General features: G+C 34.6%; 1 protein-coding gene across 1 annotated transcript; it reads right to left on the bottom strand.

Annotated features, from left to right (window-relative positions):
• Positions 1 to 10993: 10993 nt before the first annotated feature.
• Positions 10994 to 21672, bottom strand: LOC114299489 (putative 1-phosphatidylinositol-3-phosphate 5-kinase FAB1C). The gene is made up of 11 exons (XM_028244255.2): positions 19894 to 21672; positions 18741 to 19535; positions 18456 to 18609; positions 18026 to 18370; positions 15118 to 15852; positions 14693 to 15024; positions 14401 to 14527; positions 14093 to 14266; positions 12418 to 13938; positions 12066 to 12332; positions 10994 to 11511 (listed from the first exon to the last, which is right to left on the bottom strand). The coding sequence occupies exons 1-11, from the start codon at positions 20403 to 20405 to the stop codon at positions 11257 to 11259; spliced, it is 5217 nt and encodes a 1738-aa protein (XP_028100056.2). The 5' UTR covers positions 20406 to 21672; the 3' UTR covers positions 10994 to 11256.
• Positions 21673 to 23547: the final 1875 nt, after the last annotated feature.

The raw sequence follows: 23547 nt of genomic DNA, 5'->3' as shown, positions 1-23547 counted from the left end.
AATTTCCACCAAAACTCCATTTCCATGGAGTACACTTTGGCTTCAATTTCCCATTCACTCGGTAATGGTTTTGAGCAACCAAATATACCACGTGAATCACAACGCGGCATAAAACGCGTTACCACTTTGACCCGTGAAAATCGATGCATGGGGCCCACCAAAAAAATAGACCGAACTTAGGATAAAATTCTGGTTTTACCCAGAATTTATAACAATTTCCAACAATCCCCCACATGAATGGAATTTGATGACAACGGAAATGCAATAATATGCAGATTTATTGAAAGAGTATAAGTCAAAAATATCTTGCATCAGGATAGGTAGTTTTCGGCCTTGAACCTTCCCTAGTGATAACCTATCGGACTTACTGGCTAACCAATGGACGCGATGCCTTGAATTGTTCAGCCATTTGTGTAAGCCAAGACAATAGATTTCACACAAAATATCTTCTAACACATCGTGGTTCTCACTGTTGTGTTCATTTTGGCTTTAAACGCGCCTAGTTTTCATAAGTATTTCTAGAGAATTTAGCCTCTTCATTCTCATAGAACCGGCCCCAGTTCAACACTCATATAGGTGATTCTTATTGTGAGTATCTCCTTATACTCGTCTTGATGTATGCCTCAATCAAGATATAAGTAATCATTAAAAGCAAAGCTTATCCTTATACCCCTGCATACAACATATGTTGCAGATATCACTCTCACCATAGAAATGGGTAGGGAATTTTTAATCCCTTGGTGATTTCTGGTGAGCCATACATAACTTAGTTGTCCCTTTGAACTTAGTTCTTGGGATCTCCGGTTATATAAGTAGGGTTACCATTATGACGACTCTTATGTAATAGGCTTTAATCTCATCCCCTTCGATGAACTATACACTAGCTCTTTTGTCAAACATTTTGTTAACGGATCCGCAATATTCTCTTTAGATTTTATATAATCTATTGAGATTATTCCGTTTGACAACAATTGCCTTACGGTATTATGTCGACGACGAATATGTCGTGACTTACCGTTATACATATGATTCTGTGCCCTGCCTATTGCAGATTGACTATCACAATGAATGCAAATAGCTGGCACAAGTTTTGGCCACATTGGAATGTCTTCTAAGAAGTAATGAAGTCATTCTGCTTCTTCTCCTGCTTTGTCCAACGCAATGAACTTGGATTCCATTGTGGATCGTGCGATGCATGTTTGTTTCGTGGATTTCCAAGAAACAGCAGCGCCTCCTAGAGTAAAGACATATCCACTTGTGGATTTTGAACCTTTAGTATCTGATATCCAATTTGCATCACAATAACCTTCAAGTACTGCTGGATATCGAGTAAAGTTCAAACCAAGATCACGGGTGGATCTTAGATATCTAAGAACCCGAATGATCGCTTTCCAATGGTTTTCTCTGGGGTTACTAGTGTACCTACTCAATTTACTGATAGCATAAGCTATATCAGAACGAGTACAATTCATTAGATACATTAGGCTTCCAATGATTTGGGAGTATTTTAACTGAGACATTGTATCACCTTTATTTTTCGATAAATAAAGACTGATGTGTACAGGTGTTCTAGCTAAATTTAAATCATCCTTGATAAATTTACCAAGAATTTTCTCAATATAATGTGATTGAGATAATGCATATCCGTCAGATGTTTTAGTAATTTTCATTCCTAATATAACATCTGCGACCCCCATATCTTTCATATCAAATCTTTTGTTAAGCATCTGCTTAGTTGATTTGATTATGTTTTGACTGCTTCCAATGATAAGCATGTCATCCACATAAAGACAAACTATGACATATCATTGGTCAATGTTTTTAATATAGACGCATTTGTCACATTCGTTTATCTTAAACCCATTAGTAAGCATTGCATGATCAAATTTTTCATGCCATTGCTTAAGTGCTTGTTTTAATCCATAAAGGGATTTTACAAGTCGACAAACTTTCTTTCCTTGCCCTGATACTACAAACCCTTCGGGTTGCTCCATATAGATCTCTTCATTTAGATCACCGATTAAGAAAGCTGTCTTAACATCCATTTAATGTATTTCTAAATTAAACAACGCTGCTATAGAAATAAGCATGCGAATGGATGTTATTCTTGTCACAGGGGAATATGTGTCAAAATAGTCCAGACCTTCCTTTTGTCTGTAACCTTTAACTACAAGTCTTGCTTTATACTTGTCAATTGAACCATCTGCTTTTATTTTTCTCTTGAATATCCATTTATATCCAAGAGCTTTAGAACCTGGTGGAAGATCCACCAATTCCCAAGTATGATTTTGCATAATGGATTCAATTTCATTATTAACAGCCTCTTTCCACAAAGGTGCTTCAGGACCTGTCATTGCTGCCTTAAAGCTTTGAGGTTCATTTTCTAACAGGTATGTCAGAAAATATAGACCAAAGGATTTTGATGTTCTCGGTCTCTTACTTCGTCTTGGTTCATCATCAGTTAAATCCTGTTGGTTGAGACTATTACTAGTCTCTTGTGTTTGATTGTCATTAGTCTCTTGACTTTGTGTACAATCATAAGTTCTTTTATGTGAACTTAATTCCTATCCTTTCTTGTAAGGAAAGACATGTTCAAAAAACACAGCATTCCTTGACTCTATAATAGTGTTCACATTTATATCAGGTATTTCTGATTTATAAGTCAGAAACCGATATTCACTATTATTCTGAGCATAACCAATAAACACACCGTCTACAGTTTTTGGTCCAATCTTAGTTTTTTTAGGAACAGGAACTTCAACTTTCGCCAAACACCCCCACACTTTTAAGTATTTGTAGGAAGGTGGTCGACCTTTCCACAATTCATAAGGAATGCTTTTGGTTTTCTTGTGGGATATTCTATTAAGAACATAATTAGCAGACAATATTGCTTCCCCCCATAAGTTCTGTGGTAAGCCTGAACTTAGTAACATGACATTCATCATTTGTTGTCTATGATGTGCTGAATTCAGAAATTTCAAATCATGATTCATAAATTTCAAATGAAAAATCCAAAATAATTATGACTACACAAATCAGAATTAAAGTTTTGACAAAATCATATCCTCATAAAAATTTTGCCTAAGAATCAAACAATTCAAAAAAACCCAATTGATTGTATACATTCTTACAACTCAATAACAAATAAATGTCACTATCATAAAAATATTTGTGACAGAAGAAAATTAAATTATCTCAACTAATGCAAGAGATACACCCCCATATTAATAAAATGGTTCATGGTTTTAACAAATTCTACTACGCAAGTAAAATAATTATTAATGACATCTCATGTCACATAATTCAAAATAAACTAAAAATCAACATAAAAGATTTCTTAAATTTACTTTCCAATTAAATAGAACGATATAACTACATACATCTTCATGTTTAAATTTTTCTGGTGCTTAAACACCCATTCAAAATTGATTGGAAAAACTCAAATTAATCAACATATCAATTTAACATTCCAAATCACATGAAATTTTTGTTAAGAAATAACTTGAGTTGACATCATACATGCATATCAAACGCATCAACTAAAAATAATGAATTAACAAAATAAATTAATCATGCAAGATCTCAAAATTTGCATCATGAAATAAAAATATTCTCAACTCATAAATAAAATTCAATGCGTTTTGAATTTTAAACTCCAAAATGACAAAACATAACTTCATTTAATAAGTTTGATTTGTACATAAATAAACTAATTAAATATGCATGCAAAAGTCCTTGTGAATATATATATATATATACATATTATTCCGACTCATATGCAGAAACTATTCACGACTACAGATCCACACACAGAAATGTAAAAATGATTCAAAAAACCAATAAAGAAACTAAACTTGCCACAAAGGTTTCTTTGTAATAAAAATGAAATTTGTTTGTAAATTAATATTTTACTCTAGAAACAAATTCTCCCATGTACTATGATAAAATCAAAAGAACTATGATAAATTAACAAAATTAATTTTCTAGTTTCTAAAACCAGAAAATAAATTCTAACATAAAATAATTTTATTTTCCTTGTTATTTAAACTAGTAAAATAAAATACCGAAATAATATCTGATTACAAAAAATCAGAAAAACAAACCACAAATTAATTTTCTAATTACTAAAACCAGCAAATAAATTATAACACAAAATCATTTTATTTTTCTTGTTACTAAAACTAGAAAATACTGTAATTTTATTTTCCTTGTTACTGAAACTAGAAAATAAAATACCACAAAACTATCTGATTACAAAAATTAGAAAAAACACAAAATAATTTTCTAGTTACCAAAACTAGAAAATAAATTAAAACACAAAATAATTTTATTTTCCTTATTACTAAAACTAGAAAATAATATAATTTTATTTTCCTTGTTACTAAAACTAGAAAAATAAAGTACTAAAATAATTTTTTGTAACACCAAATAATATTCTGCAATTGTTAATGACACCAGTATATTACTTAGTTGTCAAAGAAAAGAGACAGTATATTACTACTATCTGTCAAATAGCATAAATCACTATTTGTTTTTCCAACCAGAATATTACTTTGAAAACACAGAAAATTAAATACAATGAAGATACCAAAAACAAAATATGAGTCTATCTTAAGATTGTGGGACAATCTTCACTGTATTTAAATTAATTAAATTCTGTTGTGTACTAAACAACAACCAGAATATAAAGAAATAAAAGGAAATGAGAGAATTTGTTTGATTACAAAAATCAAACTCGAAATAAAAATAAAAATTAATAAAAAAAACAGATTTTATTTTGTTACAAAAACAAAATTAAAATCTGATTTAAATAAATAATAAAACACAGAAAATAAATTAAAAAACTTACTTGATTTAATTTCTTCGAATTATAATCTGATCAAGTCCAGTGTTTGACACTGTGTCCTTAAGACAGATTCGTCCTCTCCACGGTGCTTTCAGAAATTGAGCGTCTATCTCCCAAGATGAAATGATCTACTACAAACAATAGCAGCACTACAAATTATTTGCCTTACGAACACACTAAGTGTTTACACTCTTTCTTTCAGAAAATAAATGCAGCAAAATGCAGAGATTTATAGCAGAGGATGGAGTACGAAAATTGGTGTTAAATCCAAATGGGAGGCTCGTCTATTTATAGATGTAAAGGTGGCTATTGGTTTTAAATTGAACAGGTATGAAACCTGTTGGTTTTGAATTCAAACAGATTTGAATCTGTCGGGTTATATTTCAAATAGATAAGGGCCCTGTTTGGGTGTGCAATAATACTAGACTGGTTTATTTTGGGAAGGACCCTGTTTGGATGTACAGTAAAACCAAACCAGTTTAATTTTGAATTATGGATTTTATTTTACCAAAAAATAAAATTAAATTCAAATGTGTTTGGCCTAAAAAGATTAGTATTGGGCCGAACAAGCCAACCCAACACCACGCACCTAAGCCCAGGTCCAGCAAGCCCGACCGGTGGCGCGCGTGGTGATTTTTGGATCCAATGGGTCTAACCCATTTTGCCCATAACCTCTCCCTCTAAAACACTTGGGTACCCCTTAGGGCACACCCCAAGTACCAAACCCAAGCCTTATAAACCCATTCAAAACCTCCCACCAAATCAATGTGAGACAAGCCAATTTACAACCTTAAGAAATTTCCACCAAAACTCTATTTCCATGGAGCACACTTTAGCTTCAATTTCTCATTCACTCGGTAATGTTTTTGAGCAACCAAATATACCACGTGAATCACAACGTGGCATAGAACGCGTTACCACTTTGACCCGTGAAAATCGATACACGGGGCCCACCTAAAAAATAGACCGAACTTAGGATAAAATTCTGACTTTATCCAGAATTTATAACCATTTCCAACAAATTTTGCATTGAAGCTGGATATGAACAAGGCTTATGACAGGATAGAGTGGGAGTTCTTGGAAGGGGTCATGAACACTATGGGCTTCGATCATCGCTTTACGGACTTGATTATGGACTGTGTGCGTTCAGTGTCTTTTCGGTCCTTCTGAATGGGAAGCCAACAAGATCTTTTTGTCCATCTAGGGGGCTGCGACAAGGCTGCCCACTTCGCCATGCCTGTTTGTGCTTTGTGCAGAGGGGCTGTCGTCACTTATTCGGAAGGCAGAGGAGGATGGGGTTCTCACGGGTGTTTCGGTATGTCGTGGAAGTCCTATGTTATCCCATTTATTCTTCGCAGATGATAGCCTACTTTTTGTCTCGGCAACTAGAGCGGGAGCGCTGGTGGTAAAGAATATACTACAAGTCTATGAGCGGGCGTCGAGACAGAAAATCAATCTTTCAAAATCAGTCATTGCTTTTAGCAAGAATGTTTTGAATGCAGAGATAGGGCATGTTCACGACATTTTGGAAGTGGGAATCATGGCAACATTATGTAAGTACTTGGGATTGCCATGTCTTGTTGGTAAGTCTAAAAGGGAGGCGTTTAATTTTGTGAAAGATCGGGCCTGGAAGCATATCAATGGATGGAAGGAGAAATTTCATTCCGCGGTTGGGAGAGAGGTGTTGATCAAAGCAGTGATACAGGCTATTCCGAATGTTTCCAATTAGCGACGTGTTTGTGTGGCGAGCTTGATTCCATGATAAGTAACTATTGGTGGGGCCAACGGGAGGAGACACGGAGGACTCACTAGAAAAATTGGAGGTTCATGTGTGGGTCCAAATAGCAAGGGGGCATGGATTTCAGGAATTTGCAAGCTTTCAACACGGCTTTACTAGCCAAGCAAGGTTGAAGGATTCCCATCTTCGGATTTCCTGGGGGCTGATCTTGGGTCTAATCCTTCGTTCACATGACGAAGTATTTGGCAATGGCATTTTTTCGGTTAAATCTGCTTATCATTTGCAGATGGAGTTGGACTCGACACATCCATAGATGGCCAGCTCTGATGGTAGGAGGGCCAGGAGGGGAGTTATGAAAGCGCCTCTGGCGGTTGAATTTACCAGTAAAGGTTAAAGTGTTTGCCTGGAAAGCATGTTACAACACCCTGCCGGTGTATGTAGCTTTGAAATCTCTGCAGAGGTGTGTGGACCGTGCGGGGAATCTGCGAAAACTCTGATGCATTGTTTGTGTGTGTGTGAGGCGGCTACAAAAGTATGGGCAGTATGTTCTATTGGTTTGTTACTCAATTGGGCAGATTTAATAACTTTCTAGATTGGATGTATGTTGTTATGCTCCATGGGAAGGAGAAGATGCTTAGCTTCTTTGTTGCCCTGTGTTAGGGGATCTGAATTTTGCAGAATGAAGCTCTTTTTAATTTCTAAATAACAAAATGATTGGGTCTCGTTTGGGAACAGGCTATTTTAGTAACTTTTTAACTTTTTACGAAAAGATGTGCAGAAAAGTAAAGAGGTGATGTGACTGGTTTTAGTTGCCTTTTTGACTTTTTGGCTAAAATAACCACTCCCCAAACAAATATCACTTTACTCATCTCAACTTTAAATTTATACATTTAGACTTACAACTATCAAAATGGCTTCATGTTTACCCTCTCCGAAATGGGGTCAAAATATGCAGTTTTAAAGTTGAACGAAGTAAATAAAGTAATATTCAATGATAATTGAGAAATAAATTATAATTAACCTATATATATATATATATAGAAGTTATATAAACCAGTGTTTTCCAAGGTTCACATACATGCTTCCCACATTTGTTGGTGGAGTTCTTAGCAACTCAAGTTACCTACGCTTGTTTTGTATGTGCATATATGAGATAAATAATACTTTATGTATCAATTAATATATTAACTAGTATACTAACAGATAATGTGATATAATTTTAGAGGTTTTAAGTATTTGTAATTTGCATAATAGGTGAGTCAATAATAATAGCATAACACTAGTTGATATACTAATGTGTACATTAATTGGAGTATGTTGCACTACCGATATGAGATATATCAAAGGTGTTTTTGAGATGCTCAAAAGTTTTAAAATGACTTAATTAGTTAATTGTCAAGGAGATGTTTCTTGAATGTAATTCAAAGGTCAACTTCGCTATAATCAAGCTTTCCGTTTTGAAGGGCGAGATTTAATGCATATTAATTTTGAACTTCTGACTTTTATCATTATGTGTTCTCGAATGAAATTGATATTGGACTAGTTTTCAAGTTTATTTTGAGAAATTATGTGTAAATTCCTGTTGCCAGACTTATCTATCCCTCTCGTATCCAGCTCCTCAGTAGATATCCTATTATTACATCACTCTTAACCTTTTTTTTTTTAAATAAAAAATAAAAAATTGATGTTAGACCATTGTTCAAGGTCATTTTGAGAAAGTGTGTGAATCCCTGTTACTAGACTTATCTAGCCCTCTCGTATCCAACTCCAACAGATATCCTATTGCCACATCCTTCTTTACTTTTCTTTTTCTTTTTCTTTTTTTAATGAAAATTAAAAAAATTCATCTGTAAAGAAGGAAAATAATACTAGTAAGAGTACACCATTTGGAGAACAAGGGCCAGTTGCCCAAAGATACAAAATAGTGAAACAACTTAAAGAAGTTGACTATTAACAAGATGGTAAAGTAAGGGGTTATTTAGGATGACCTAAATAAATGTACTTTTTATCTTTTTACGAAAAGATATGCAGAAAAGTAGAGAGGTGATGTAATGGAAAAAAGATAAAAAGATGAATTATTTTGATATTGTCAAACTTGGCCTAAATAACTCTTGCAATTGGTGATGCCAAACATACTAATATTGAGTTCGTTTGAGATGTGAGTTAGTTTGTTGATTTTTTGACTTTTTGATTATTTTAACTTGGGATTAAAAAGCCTTCTATGTGATAGATTTTTAGACTTTTTTGACTTTTGTAAGAGAAAAAATGAAATGATTATGGGTTAGATGTGACATTTTGTCTTATTTGGCTAAAATCGCCTATTTTGTCCTATATAACTATTTTAGCCCAAATGTGTATCACAAACCGAGCCATTGTGTTGAATGTATGCATGCTAAGGCATGTTTTTTTTTTTTTTTTTTTAACATGAAAAAAAGGGCTCTGTGGTGTCATCATGGCCCCATTGGACCCTAGCCCCGGGATAGCCGGTTGCCAGCTAGGAATTAACCCCCACCAAGTGAAGGACCCACCACCAAGGCACCAATGCAGGGCAACCACACGTTGCAGCAGAGGACAAATTTCGAGAAGAGTATGAACGTGTTCTCGAGAGAGATTTCAAACGCCCCTCTCAAGAATCAACCCTGACTCTCGGTTAAGGAATGTGCCGCACCCTCCACCAAGCCACCAACCCTGGTGGTCATGCTGATTCCAGTCTTCTTGCTTAACAATTTAAAGATTAATTTTTCTAGTGCCACTAAATTGACCTTTAGTGCCTCATTCAGCACCACTTTTGCAAAAGAAACACAGGAAAAATAAATAATAAAAAAATAAAATAAGAGGTATAAAAGTGAGACATTTCTCTTGGTATACATGGCATGAAATGTTTGTTGACCTTGCCTATCCAGTTCAAAATTTTGGTCCAACTGCCAATAAATTTATCAATTTGATTTTTATATTTTTTTGTAAAACTTAACTCCCTCCATTTTCTCATAAATCAATCAATCCCAACTCTCCAAACTCTCCCTGAACTCCCTCTCATATTTTCTTCTATAATTTATGAAAATCAAATCAACAATCTCTTACTTCAAAAATGTTTAGTCAAATACTGAAAATTGCTCAAAACAAATAATTTTTTTCTAATTTTCAAACATGAGATTAAAAATTATAAAATTATGGGGCCAAAAACACAATCACCACCAACCACTATGACCAGAACACAAGGTCCTATCACAAACAATCAAAAATCACCACCAATTAGCAACCAATAATTACCACCACCACCATCACAAATTGATAAATTTAACCATTTTCGCACAAAGAAATTTCTCTATCATTAATGTATTCACCGATAATTTGCATCGGTAAATAAAAATTATATACATCACTATTAAATTTCAACAAAAAAATTAATCCCAAAAAGTTGAGGATAGTACCAATTCAATAAAGTATGTGTCAATTCCTCGTGATTTATGCTTTTCTTTCAAAAGCAAACAAGTGGTATTGTTCATCAAGTGTTGCATTGGTTCCTAGACACACCATTTGTGATCATTTAAGAACAAGCAATCCTTCAATCAATGCCACTATTTGTATAGAATTCTGATTCAAAAAATGCAATGAAAATGAGTAAATTACAAATTTTACGATAAAAAGGGTAAAAAGGCCCCTTTTTAGGTTTAGAGAAAATACAAGTCTCACAATTTTAGTATATTTACATTGAGCCTCCTTTTAGAATTAAAATGATAGAAATTAATGCAAATATAAAAATAAAAAAGGTAAAATATGCATTTTTTTTAAAAAAAAAAATTATAAAATATGTATTTAGTGTAAAAGATATGACAATATCATTTTTTTTTATTTATATGTAATTATGCCAAACTTGTGAAATTTATTATATTTAATCCAAACTTCAAGGGAAATCAATATAATTTACCCTAATAAATTAAAAAAAGAAAACTCTATGTAAGAATCAATTCAAAATAAAACTATTCTGTACTTTACTACTTAGATTTTCAACTATTATATAAAATTCTCTCTTCATAAATAGAATTGATAAATTACATAAAAATCTCTTCACAAAAAATTTAACAAACATGACATAACTTACAAACTACTACTGGGCCATAACTTTTTTGTTTTTTAAACATAACTAGGCCATAACTTCAATTCAATTAAAATTCTACCTATCACAATTCTTATTTAACTTAAAACCTTTGAAATTAATTTGGATTTTCTATTTTTTTTCATTTTTTTTTTTTAAAAAAAAATTTGACAACCAAACAAAAAAAATAAGCTCTAAAAATAGCCAAGTCAAAGAGTGAGGGTAATATTAAGTTCATATCCATTTTTGCAAGTTACCCAATTGACCCGATTTCCTAATAATAAAATACTATTCAGAAAATGCTCTGCACAAGTCATGTTAATGAACTTTTCTTCAAGGAAACTGTTGTTTGCACATGTACACAAAAGTACAAAAGAATTTCCCCAAGAAAACTTATGTTCCCTCATTTTACATAAAAGAAAACCTCTTCGCTGGGCTAATTCTGCCCAGAAAGAACAAAATGAACCAATTGCTCCGAGGGTTTTCCCCCTTCATTTCTCAGCAATGAAAATATTGCTCCTCTTTATTCGCCACCAGATGCTTGAAAATCAGAAAGAATGTAGTAGTTTATGCACTTCACGATGACCATTGATCAGACACAGTAAGAAAATAGGTTGTCATTGCTTTTCGGAATCTTTTCTTGTATTGTTTGGGAGAGATAATGGTCGGGGAAGCGTTCTTTGGACCTCCAAGTATGCCAGATGCCTTTACCCATGTCTCCAAATGTTTGTCCCACGTATATTGTCTCATGAAATCAATGATCCCTAGAACCAGCTCTTTGCTCTCATCATCCACCCCCACCAGCAATGAATAATCCATCACGTCAACAAACTGGACAACAAACAAATCAATCAATGTTGATTATCAAAAAAATCCAAATCAATGTTGTTTATCAGCTTTTGAAAATGGGTGACTTTCATGCAGAAGTCGAACCTACCCTCAGGTACTATATTGCCACCATCCTATAGTTTTAAGAATTCTTAAGTGTTCGAATTGATATAAATAAAGTGATCACTGTTTGTTCAGTCTAAAAATGAAAGATTCATTCCCATCAGAATTATGATAGCCCAATACATACAAATGTAGTTTATCAATGCAAAAATTATTAATATCAGACAGTAAAATGAACTTCAAAAAAAACAAAAGGTTTCATGAAGGAAAAAGGATTCTCCACCTAAATATTGGAGGATCAAATTGCATAGCAAAACTAGAAAGCCAACGAGAGGCACTACTACAAAAACCTATGAGAAGGGTAACAGTCATGTATGAGACTCGTATTACAGCCAACAAAAGTTTGGAAAGTTTTTTCAGATTTCAACCAGGCTTCAAATTTATGTCAAGCATCTTAAAACCTAAAATGATGATGTGCTGTCAAAACAACTTACCGCTAGAAAAGAAGTATCATTCCAAACAGCCCGTTCGAGGCTTCTCTTTGCCTTGCTCCCAAGGAATATGGGTTTTGTACGCAGTGTTTCTATAAGATTCATATCCAACAATACTTTGTTTGTCCCTGTTGTATCTTCATTGTAACGAGCTCGTGAAGAGCCCTTAAGATCATAGACCCTTGAGATACTTCTTTTGAAAAAGAGGTTTTCCATCACTATCAGATCCATTTTTGTTTCTTTGCCACCTTTCAAGTGTTTGACAGTTACCTGCCATTCAGATTACAGTTTAGTATATCACAAGAACCGAACCAAAAATCACCAAAGCAAAAGAATTTGTCAATGAGGAACTAACCTGATAAATACCAAGAACTTTAGCAAGGCATGTTGGACTTCCTGAGCTGAGAGAATCTGTCAAATACTTGAAGTACTGGGGTGCAAATTCCTCGAAAGATTCCAACTCAGTCTTCTGGACTTGTTTTATAATGAATCTTTCATCCAAAGACTTCGCAAAGTACACGTTGCTCTTTCCCCCTTGTGCACTCCATCTCTTGCAGCGGCTCAAGGAACGTACAAAATCCACTTCACCGGGGCAGCATTTCTTTCTAAGAGCATTAAACTGCTTCGCAAAATAACAAGTGATGGAAAACTTAACTTTTCCCCCAGCAATTAAAGAATCATCTTCAAAAGAAATCCGAAGATGAGGAGAATTCTTCGAATCCGTAAAAAGGGAACCAATTGTCAATGAAGCATCTTCAGATCCATAACTTCCATAGTGGATGTAATCCAAATCCAGAGATCCAAAAGACTGCCACTTGGAAAATGTAGAAGCTGAAGAATTTCCTTCATGCCTATTCGGCTTATCAGCAATCCAGTCCTCATATTCCTTGGAACTGAGAACATAGGATATTACACTAGTGGGTTCATTGTCATAAACAGCGATGACTAAATTATTTTGGCCAGTTTGTGGAAGCAGCAAATGAGCCCCTTCGGGCACAAGGGATACGGAAGAGATAAATGAGGGTGTGGAATTCAGTAAGAGATTTAATTTATGAGCCTCCCGTGGCGAAAATTGAGAGTGAGTCCTCTGTACATTAGAAACTGGATCTCTAACCATACTCCTGTACTCTCCAGAAGCATGGAAAGATCGAAGTGTTGACAAATGCAATGAAGAGGGAGGTAATCCTTTTCTAATCCTTTCTCGAAGTCTCAGTGCGGAATCAAAAGAATAAACTCTTACCGGTGACGCTGCTAGCCTTTGAAAAGTTGGATTATCTGTTTGATTTATGTTCTTGACAGAACCAACCTGAGGGCCATCTGTCTGTTCGGTAGTAAGAAACTGAGCTTTCGATGGAAGTTGAACCGTGCCAGTCCATGCAGAATCTATTTTCTCCGACAGATTGGATGCAGGCAAGCGGCCACTATCTAAAGATGTCGTACCAATCATAATTTGTCCATCAGATTGTGGTTCCCCTTGTCTGTAATGCTGGCATGAGGATGACATGGTGTTTTCAGGAACACTAGGCTCATAAGGCAATACGTTAGGATCATCCTTCTGCTCTGACTCAGTACAATTCTTGGACAACTCTTGTAAGTTTGTAGACTCGGAAACATTTTCTTCATAACCACGGTCAAGACTGATATCCTTAGAACGTGAATCACTTCTCAACTCTTTCAGCTCAGTATGTGACATAGCATCCTGTGTAGCCTTGGGACTAAAACTCCATGTTTTAAGAAGGGAATCCAAGGAATAGAGCCGACGATCCCAAACATGTGAACCGATTACAAGGTTACGTCTCAGGCGATTAAGCTCAAGAATATCTACTGACGCCTGATCCAACAGTGAAGTCTCTTCACCAGCTGGTTGAAGCAAATCCTGCTCATGAGAACCGAGAAGAGATAAGTAAAGAGAGGTGGAAGCCCTGCTTCCAAGAAAGGTTAAAATTCAAATAACTATATATATACCAAAACCAAATTAAGCATTCATATGAACCAAGAACTCTGTTCATACAATTACCAGTGATACTCACCTTGTAATCACTACACTCTTGTTTAAGCAGATCCTTTAACTCCATGATGTGGTCAAGTATGTGTAATTCACTCACATTTGCAGACTTTTCATGTTCCAAGGGAATACTTTTGTGTTCAATGCTGTGAAGTACAGTACCTAACTCTGCATACAAGGCTTCTGTTTTACACAGAAGCTGAGAAGAAAGAAAAGACAAAGGGTCATCACATAATTATTCATTTGAAACATGCAAATATTATAAAAACAAATCAATATTTAGCATCCGTTCAGATAAATTGGGAAAATTGCAAACTTAGATTCATATAGCACCTCAGCCGCCTCTTTTCTTATCCACTCCTGTTGATCATGGCGATTGAACTCAAGTACAGATGGGGGCAAACGAACAGAAAGAATATCAATAGGGGAATAACGGAAAAATGCAACCATACCCCCAAACCTGTTGAAGCAAAAAGAAAATTTTCAAACACCATCGACATCACACTCCACGATCAGAGAAAATCTCAATGATCACCATTAGAACACATAACAATGGTAAAAGGAAGCTGATTCTGATTTAAAATTTAAAAAATAAAAATAAAAATAGAAACTATATATAATGTACCCATAGTAACGAAGGCAGTCCTTTTGCAGAGAATGACCACAGCTTGCAACACGATTAGCAGTAGCATGGTTTGAAAAACTAAGTTCCAAGAACTTCCCAAAGGAAAGTCCCCAAGCAGCATCTGACATGAACACTCTACGAGTTGCTGGAGGAACTCCATCAATCTGTGCACACTTGAGGCATCGGTGCCACATCCATATCTTTCCATCACGCTCCCCAGGTAGCTTCACTGAGGGAAGGCGTTTAACGTTTATGTTAAGGTTTCCCTGCTGGTGAGTATAGCATAAGACATGGGCTTCAGTTGGCTCTTTACAAGATCGGCAGCTAGATGTCTGGCAACATATAGAGCAAATAATTCATTCGTGTAACTCCAGTTTATAAACAGACATCACAAAAAATAGAACAATGAAACCTGAATCTGTTACCTGATCAAACAGGTCATCTCGAAGATACCTCCCAAGTGGCTTATCAAAACAACCGTAGAACTTGATGCGAATGAGTCGAGAGCGTTCACATACAGTTTCATTTAGCACACAACGGCTCGAAAAGGATACCAATATGCTCTGGTGACCATCTGTTGCTGAATAATATTCACTTGAGGCTTCATTTCCATCACTCCTATCAGGCCCTTTCAGTTCAAAAAATTCCTTCTGTTGTCTCTCCTCTTGACCTGTGGTTTCCAACAATTCCTGCTGGGTATGGTTTCCAATCTCAGAAGGAAACACAGTGGGGACCTTCATATCATCCAAAGGCTCATTAGATGCTAAATTATCGTCACGTACAACAAAAGATGCATATCCAACTCTACACTCCATTGAGGTAGAAACAAAATCATGATTAGGATTTAGATGCTTAGATGAAAATTCCCTCGCTCCAAAATCAAAATTGGGACCAGCAGATCTATCAATAATATCTTGGTCATCAGTAAAAGCTTGGTAATTAACAGAAGAAACAGAATTAGGGATAACTGGAATGGCATTATCAACAGTTGTCCTCTCAGGTACGGAAATTGAAGGCTTGATCGTAATTTTAGGAAGACTAGCACCCTCGTCAGCAAGGAAGGAAGTCTCCAGGGATAAATGATACGCTGCAAAAACTGCATAATGAACAACATCCTTGACCTTCTTCAGTTCTTCACGACATGAGCCCTTCAGCAGTACCTACAAAAAGTCACAAGTAAGGGATAAGTGAGATAAGTGTTCCTCAGACACAGACAATAAGAACATCATAGATTATGTTTCACAAATAGACAGGCTTATTTTAGCAATTACGCGAAAAGCAAAACAATGCTAACTAGAAGCTTACACACCTACAAGATATCCACAAAATATGTTGTAGAAAAGATCAATAGAACTTTAAACAAATTTCAGGTCAAAAACTGCTATTTTTTAGGTCCAAGGGTATAATTTGTACTACTGATGAAGAAACTTTTAACTCCAAATTCACAATCAACTAGCTTTATAAATAGCCTCTTTTCATAATCCAATGGTAACAACTTTTTTATCGGAAACTACTTATTAATAGAAAGAACTGATATAAAGGAATCCGAACAAGAATTATTTTCACAGATAATCATAACCAAATACAAATGCAAATAAAGCAAAGAGAATAGAAGAAATATATGTGCGAGACCTCAACACCATGTTCATATGATCAAGCATTGATGATAATAAATAAAAAAGCTAGGGGTATTTTTGCAGTAGTACATATAATCAGGTCGGGGTTACTGTTCCCACCACTGCCCCAACCCCAATCAGGTTCTCCATTTCCACACCCAAACCTCACCCCTACCTTATTAAAAAAAATAAAAAAACCATACCCATCCCACTGGGGTCACGGTTTTTTGCCATCCCTAGACAAGATCGGTTCATCCTCATTTATTGATCTCTTCTTTAGACGACAGACTGGGGTTGTTATGGGCTAGATGTTGAGTGCTCAAAAATAATTGTTGAAAATACCACTAATTTCCAATACAAGTTAAAAAAATAAAAACCCATTACGCAACTTTGGTCCCAAATGTGATCGGAAGGAGCAGTTTGGGTGTGAACCTAACCTGATGTATTGCTACTGCTCATATGTTGTGGTTTGCACATTTAGAAGAGGACAAAAAAGTAGACAACATCGATGCTTTCAAGGTGAAATATTTAGGCTATAAGCTATACCACATAAGCACAATATGGGGACAGGGTTGCAGGGTTGTCACATAGTAGCCTACAAGGGGACCGTTTGGGGGGGGAGTTGGAAGAAAAAGAAAAGAAAAAAAAAAAAAAAGGTAGTGATACTATAAGTACAAGAAGCACATTAAATGAAAAATAAGAACATTAGTTAGCATTTTTTGGCACCTTCATCAGCTCAACAATCACCAACTATGATAAAACAAATATAACATAGTTTCTATAGGCAGGTTAATCCATGCAAACATTTCACAAAAGCACACTTGCTCAAAATTAAAAATATTCCCCAAACATATGTTGCTACATGACAAAAAAATAATCCTAAAGTGAGTGAAGTTTTGACATGACAAAACGTCGAAAATAATGCTCATATAAATATGTTGCTACATGATTAATTTGGAGGGAGAAAAAAAAAACCACCTATATTTTTATTGGATGCCTAAATGTTATTTTAAAAAAAATACTCTAGATTACGAGTACCTTCAACTCTATATGTAAAATATACAAGTCTACCCCTATTCGTACCACAATTTAGAGAATATGGTGTATTGCGTTCATGTTCCCATCCCGTTCAACAATCCACACTTCAGGTAACATAGCATGAGCCAAATTCATGACACTTAAAGCCTCAAGATCTCTCCTTAAGAATCCTTTAGATAAAATCTTTTAATTAGCTTGGCAGCAAAGTCCTTAATGACATAATATACACATGTCCAATACAATAGTGAATGACATCGGAATGAGTATTAACTGAATCTCCAAAAAAAAGATTCAAAGGCATCAACTCCAAAAACAAAAGTGGAATAACTTTTATCCGAAAAGATCCAGAGAAAATTCTACATAATTTTTCTATAATTTTAGCCCTATTATCAAGTTACAGCGAAAATGACAGCTTTATCGATAAAAAAGTAAACAACATCCTCATCTATGTCTACAACGGCTCCGAATAAATAAAATGTGCAGATACACCCCATATTAAAGGAAAGTGCCAGAAAAAATCAAAGAATTCACCATACACAACAGCCATGTTTTAATTACATCATATGCAAGAAAACAATCTTATATAGAACCTTTTTTAAAAATATATAAGTTCAAAAAATAAAAAATCAAGTTTCAAATGCAATCGAAATTAATAACAAATTGATGTAAGAAATATTACCGTGCAACCTAAACGCCGGGGACAACCTTCAAAAAACATCAAGGTTTTTGAGGGCTTCTTATTGAATTGGTTGGCTTTCTCAAGTTCTTCGGACACTCTTTCCAGCCGGAAGAGTTCACAGCGTCCCACCCGTGTTGTAGAAATATTGTCAATTGATGGAGCTATAAGAGCACCAGTGCACCTGGCTATGCGTTCCAATAATGGCCTTTTCACATTCAACACTAAAGAGATTTCCTTTTCTAACAGATACTCTTGGGCATATGAAGATACACTTTTTTCTACAAGCAGCACATTTGGACGGTGTGCCTCTATCTTTGACACAATCACCTTCAGATGATCAATTTCCTGTTTAAAAAACATAGTTCAAATTCCTTTTCAAATTGCTACAAATCACTACAATGATGAGTAAACAAACAATTCAGACAAAAACCTGTTGCAGTAATGTATTAAAAGAAGATAGCTGATTAGGAACTCTTTGGTACTCGAGCGCTCCTCCTAAAATAAGTAATCTAGGTTTTTTGTATTGGGAAGTCATGCGCTTGTGCTTAATATTCTTTGTACAAACTACTCCTTTAACAAGTGTGCTGCATGCCCAACAAATAACAAATTTAAAGATTCATGATATACACTTGACAGATACAACTAAAGAAAATAGGTAGAGCATAGAAACTCTAAAAACAATTAACTAAACAAAGAAAAAAGAAAACAAACTTACCTCTCACTAGGACTGCCTGATGCTATACACTTAACCTTTACATAATCAACAGGATCCATGCTGCCTCCTCTGCTAGTATCTGGTCTGACAAAATTTGCAGCTTGCCATGCTATAGTGGTAACAATGTCAAGCCAGTCCTCTGTACTGTTTTCTTTGGCCAATTTGATACCCTCCCCTTGTAACAGCTGCGACACAAGAGCCCTAAAATGCCCCTTTACCACAGCTCTCAGAGGTTCCTTGTGTCCTTGATTCTGTTTCTCCTTTGCCGGGAACATGCTAGGAAGGCTACTGCTGGATGAAAACACCACACCTGAATCTCCAATCTCATCGTCGTCATCGTCATATCCAAAGAAATTGGAATCTGACTCGTCATCTTCGCCTTCAGGTGGCGGAGGAAACCATATTAGACTATTATTTTCAAAATCCAATGGCTTTTGCAACTTCTGGCATTGATCCCGAAATATAGACAAATCATCAGCACAAACATCAGTATTTTCTGGATCCTCAGTCCCTCTCTCTGGCCTTCTTAAAACAGCCATGGAGTCTTGATCAAACGGACCAATATTCTGAGATCTCAGGGTTCCTCCTCGCTCCAGTACAGAATGCCTAACTCTATTGGAAGTAACACGAATTGCAGATGGACTATCAGAAGGACTTGATCCAACTGACTTAAAACTGCAAAGCTCATGTCTAGCACTAACGCTACTTGAGTCTAAATCCGAAGTGTCGTTACAGTATTCACTTGATGGGCTGAAAAAGGTCCTTGTAGAATCCTCTGCCTCTTCATCATCACTCCTACATTCATGATCACATTATTGACATGCACGCAATGAGAAACAAGTTTTGTCCAAGACGAGGAAAAATAAAAAGCTCCTATTATAGTTGGAAGGCATCATTTGGTCAACGTGATATAATTTTCTCACAATCATTGTAAACAGCAAGAAATGAGGTTACTCCTTTAATCTTGAATTGCATTTACATATACTCCCACCAAAATATCAAAAAATTAACAAGAAACAGAATCCAATTCACATGTATGCAGAGTGAATTATTAAATTTCATAATTGCAGGTTCTTGAACACTCCTATGTAGGTATGTTGGCATAAAAATGTAAAAATCAGAAACTTCTACTCAATGCAATCTACTTCCATACCTGCTTGGAGTGCAACGAACAGCAACTGGAGATGGATGACCAGTAAATGAAGTAACACTGCTTCTGGTCAAAGAATGGGGGGAATAACCATCCAAATTTTCACTACTGAAACAAGGTGATGCAGGTTCAGGACTTTGTCGGGGAGACTCTGAAGGATAGATCTTACCACTATACTTTTTGCCCCCTTCATTCCTAAAACTAATCTCGGAACAAAATTTGCAAGACTTAATATCAACCCCAGCATCCACAGTGCTTTCTGTATCGCCCGAAACAACACCCAAAGAACCATAGCCCCATGCACAATTTGCACATAACATTCTATCACAGCTTTGGCAATGGTACTTCAGGCAATTGTCTGTGAAGCCCAATTCAGACTCACAGGAGTCGCAACAAATTTTGGTATTGTTCATCTCAAATTCACTGGACAAAGAAATTAAATCGCTTGTTCCCCAATAAATCCAAGATCCAACCTTCTCTATCAAATCTAGTAGTAGACTATCAGGTATTCCCATAGAAAGCAATGACCCAACAAGTACCCCCCACCTACTCCTCCTTCAAGACAAAAACTGTATCACTCTTCTCCTCCTAGTCTGAAGTTAAAAATAGCTAAATCTACAACTAGACTGAATTTATCTGATTCGTTGGTATCAAAAACAACCCCGATTAACAGAAGCCAAAATTATGCAACCCAACAAGACAAAAAAAAAGGTGGGTTTTTCGATTACTAGTAAATTGAAGCCCTGATTTTTTTTTTATTTTTTTTTTTTTTTTTTGCTATTTTTGGGAAAGGACAATAAAAGGAATTAAATTCCTCCTGGAATCACAAATATTTCAAAGGAGGGAACGCATGGTTACCATTTAATTCACAGAAAATGGATTATATTTACACCAAAACCTAATTGTATTAATATGATGACACAAACACAATGAATCAAAATAACAACAATGACCCAATATTTTTTTTTCCCCCTTTTTTTTAAAAAAAAAAAACCTTTTCTTGGATCGACCTATCACAGCAATTGAAACAGCGTGAGATTTCTGAAACCCTAAACCCAACTAACCAATCCCGGAATCAACAAGATTAGATCCCAAGATCGATGCAAGCATTAGACAAACAAGATCCAGAACTTAGCAACAAGAAGAGAACCACGAATCAGATAAAATTTCAGATATGATTCTCTAAATCAAACAGTTCAATCTAAAAAAAAAACAAGAACAACAAAGAACTGTTCGATTCAGTCAAATTGAAATCCAAAAGGATCACAGAAAAACCCTTTTAGATCAACAAGTAAAAAAGGAAAAAAAAAACAAACGATCATATATATATATATGATTATAGAAAGTGAAATCTAACACACACACACAGAGAGAGAGAGAGAGAGAGAGAGAGAGAATCAGATGACGAAGAGGATGAGGATGAAAAGGAGGAAAAGGAGAAGTAGAGAGAAGGTTCCTTTTCTGTTGGAATCGAAGGCTCGCATCTCCATAAACAGCTCAAAGCTCTTGTTCTTGTTCATCATCTTCTTCTGAATCTTCACCAAACCCAACTCCACCATTTCACTCTTCTCCACCTCCTTTCCCACCCCTCCCGGCAATGCTTTCATTTTCATTCCCACAAAACTACTATTAAATTAATTTTAATAATATACATGCACTTTCTCTCTAACTTTATCTTTCTTCTTCTTGCTGCTTCTCTCTCTCTCTCTCTCTCTCTCTAGGGTTTTATATCTATTCTTTATGATTTTCTGATTCTCTATAGTAGACCCTGTCTCTCTCTCTGTTTAATTATTTATTCTTTTTTAATCCATTCGGTTTCGCAGTGTTTAACATTGGCCAACTTGATGGCAAGTTTTTACATTTTTGTCCTTGAGTTATTAGTATTTTCTACTTTGGCCTTCCAAGTTTAATTTTTTTTTCATTTTAACCCTGAGTATATAATTCTTTTCATTTTCAACCTATAACAACATTTGTACCAAAATTGAACCAAAAATATCACATTAGAGAAACATGGCAACCTACTTGGCCCAAACACAATTTTTTTTATATGTACATCTCATAAAAGTATCAATAGTTTCAAAATTATCAATTTTAATTTTTAACTTGAATAAAGGAACTAAATTAAAATTAAACTTGAAGTGTAAGAACCAATTTTTTTAATTTAAAACATTAACGACAAGAATAAATTTTTGATCAAATTATAGAGATTAAAAGTATAATTTATATTTTCTTTTATAATAAGCTTTTCTTGCTAGTAAATTTCACATTCCTTTCATACCCACCCTATATTACGTTCTCTTAATCTTTTCTTCTTGTGCTTTTAAAAAAGTATGGTATATGATGATTTGAGTGAGTCTAGATTCTCTCCTTCCTTCCTTTCTTTATTTTCCTACTTGCAGCGGTAGAAATGCATTCTAAGATAATTCAATGGTCCAGATTTGATTATTTTAAAAAATGAAGATATTAAACAAGTTAGATCTGGACCATTAGATCATCTTAGAATACATCTCCACCATTACAAGTAAAAAGATAAGGAGAAAGAGAGTAAGGAGAGGATCCTAATTCAAGTTGAGTAGTGCAATACATCATCTAACATTGTTATGAAACCTTTATAATACGCACATTTATAAAAATAAATAAATAAAATGCATCATATGTTTAATTAGGATTTTAGACCCAAAAAAATGTCATAATAGCAAAATATGGCACTAATTGGCAACATGTGTTAACCTACTTGGCCCAAACACAAATATTATATTTTCTAAATTTGCCCTTAAATATTTTACTTTTATTACTTTACTCCTTAAATGTAGAAGTTTTCCTTACACTCGTAATTGAAGGGAAATTTTGCTGCCAATTAACAGTCTATATAGTTATAAAAGGGTCTCACAAGATGTAAAAGTACAAGGAAGAGAAAATTAAACAATAAGGGGAAAGAGAACAGAAAATGAGGAAAATTCTACTATACACACTTCTTAAAAGTAGTGTATCGTATGCACCTCTTAATTATGTAATTTTTTTTATTTAATTATGATCAATTTTTTTCTTTAGTTATAACAATATTTTGGTTATGACTTATGTGGTATTTCGTTATGATTTTTTTATTTTTTTTAATTATGAGTTAAAAAATATAAAATTATGTTATTTTCTTATTTAGTTGTAAGATTTATATAGTATAAAATGAATTCAAACGTCTGTTATTGTAGCAATATATAGCTTCAACGAAGATATCTTGGACAAATTTTAACTCAATAAGAAGACTTATAATTAACCAATGAGAAATATCATGTAAGAGTTGGAATATTTTTTTATAATAATATGTTATTTTGTAAAACAAATGGTGTTTGTGACTTTTTTTTAATGTGAGTCGATACTCTAATTTGTTTGCATTCAAAAGAAAAAATTATACCAAGACTCCATCAAAAATATAAGGAAATGACAATGAAATTGGAAAAATGCAATACAAAAAGAAGTTATGGAGTTGTTTGGCCTTTTGTTTTAGGTTAAATTATATTTTCTTTAAAATTTAGAGAAAATATAATAAATTTTATAATTTTGATATAATTACACTATTTTTTTAGTAATGTTAAATGGGTTGGATCTAACGCAGATGACGTGAAAATACAAAGATAAACAAAGAAAATGATATGTTTTTAG

Source organism: Camellia sinensis, chromosome 10, assembly GCF_055761805.1.
Source record: "Camellia sinensis isolate YWXY chromosome 10, ASM5576180v1, whole genome shotgun sequence".
In the NCBI taxonomy this organism is placed as follows: domain Eukaryota; kingdom Viridiplantae; phylum Streptophyta; class Magnoliopsida; order Ericales; family Theaceae; genus Camellia; species Camellia sinensis.
Note: the sequence above shows the minus strand (reverse complement) of the source record. Positions and strands in the feature narration are given on the sequence as shown.

Bases quoted from the DNA above. Each gene is read 5' to 3' on its own strand.
- LOC114299489 (XM_028244255.2), bottom strand. From the start codon at position 20,405: ATGGGAATACCTGATAGTCTACTACTAGATTTGATAGAGAAGGTTGGA. The intron at 15,025-15,117 runs GTAACAGATTCA...ATATGTTGCCAG, and splicing joins GAGATGACCTGTTTGATCAG to ACATCTAGCTGCCGATCTTG. The intron at 12,333-12,417 runs GTTAGTTCCTCA...TCTGAATGGCAG, and splicing joins AAGTTCTTGGTATTTATCAG to GTAACTGTCAAACACTTGAA.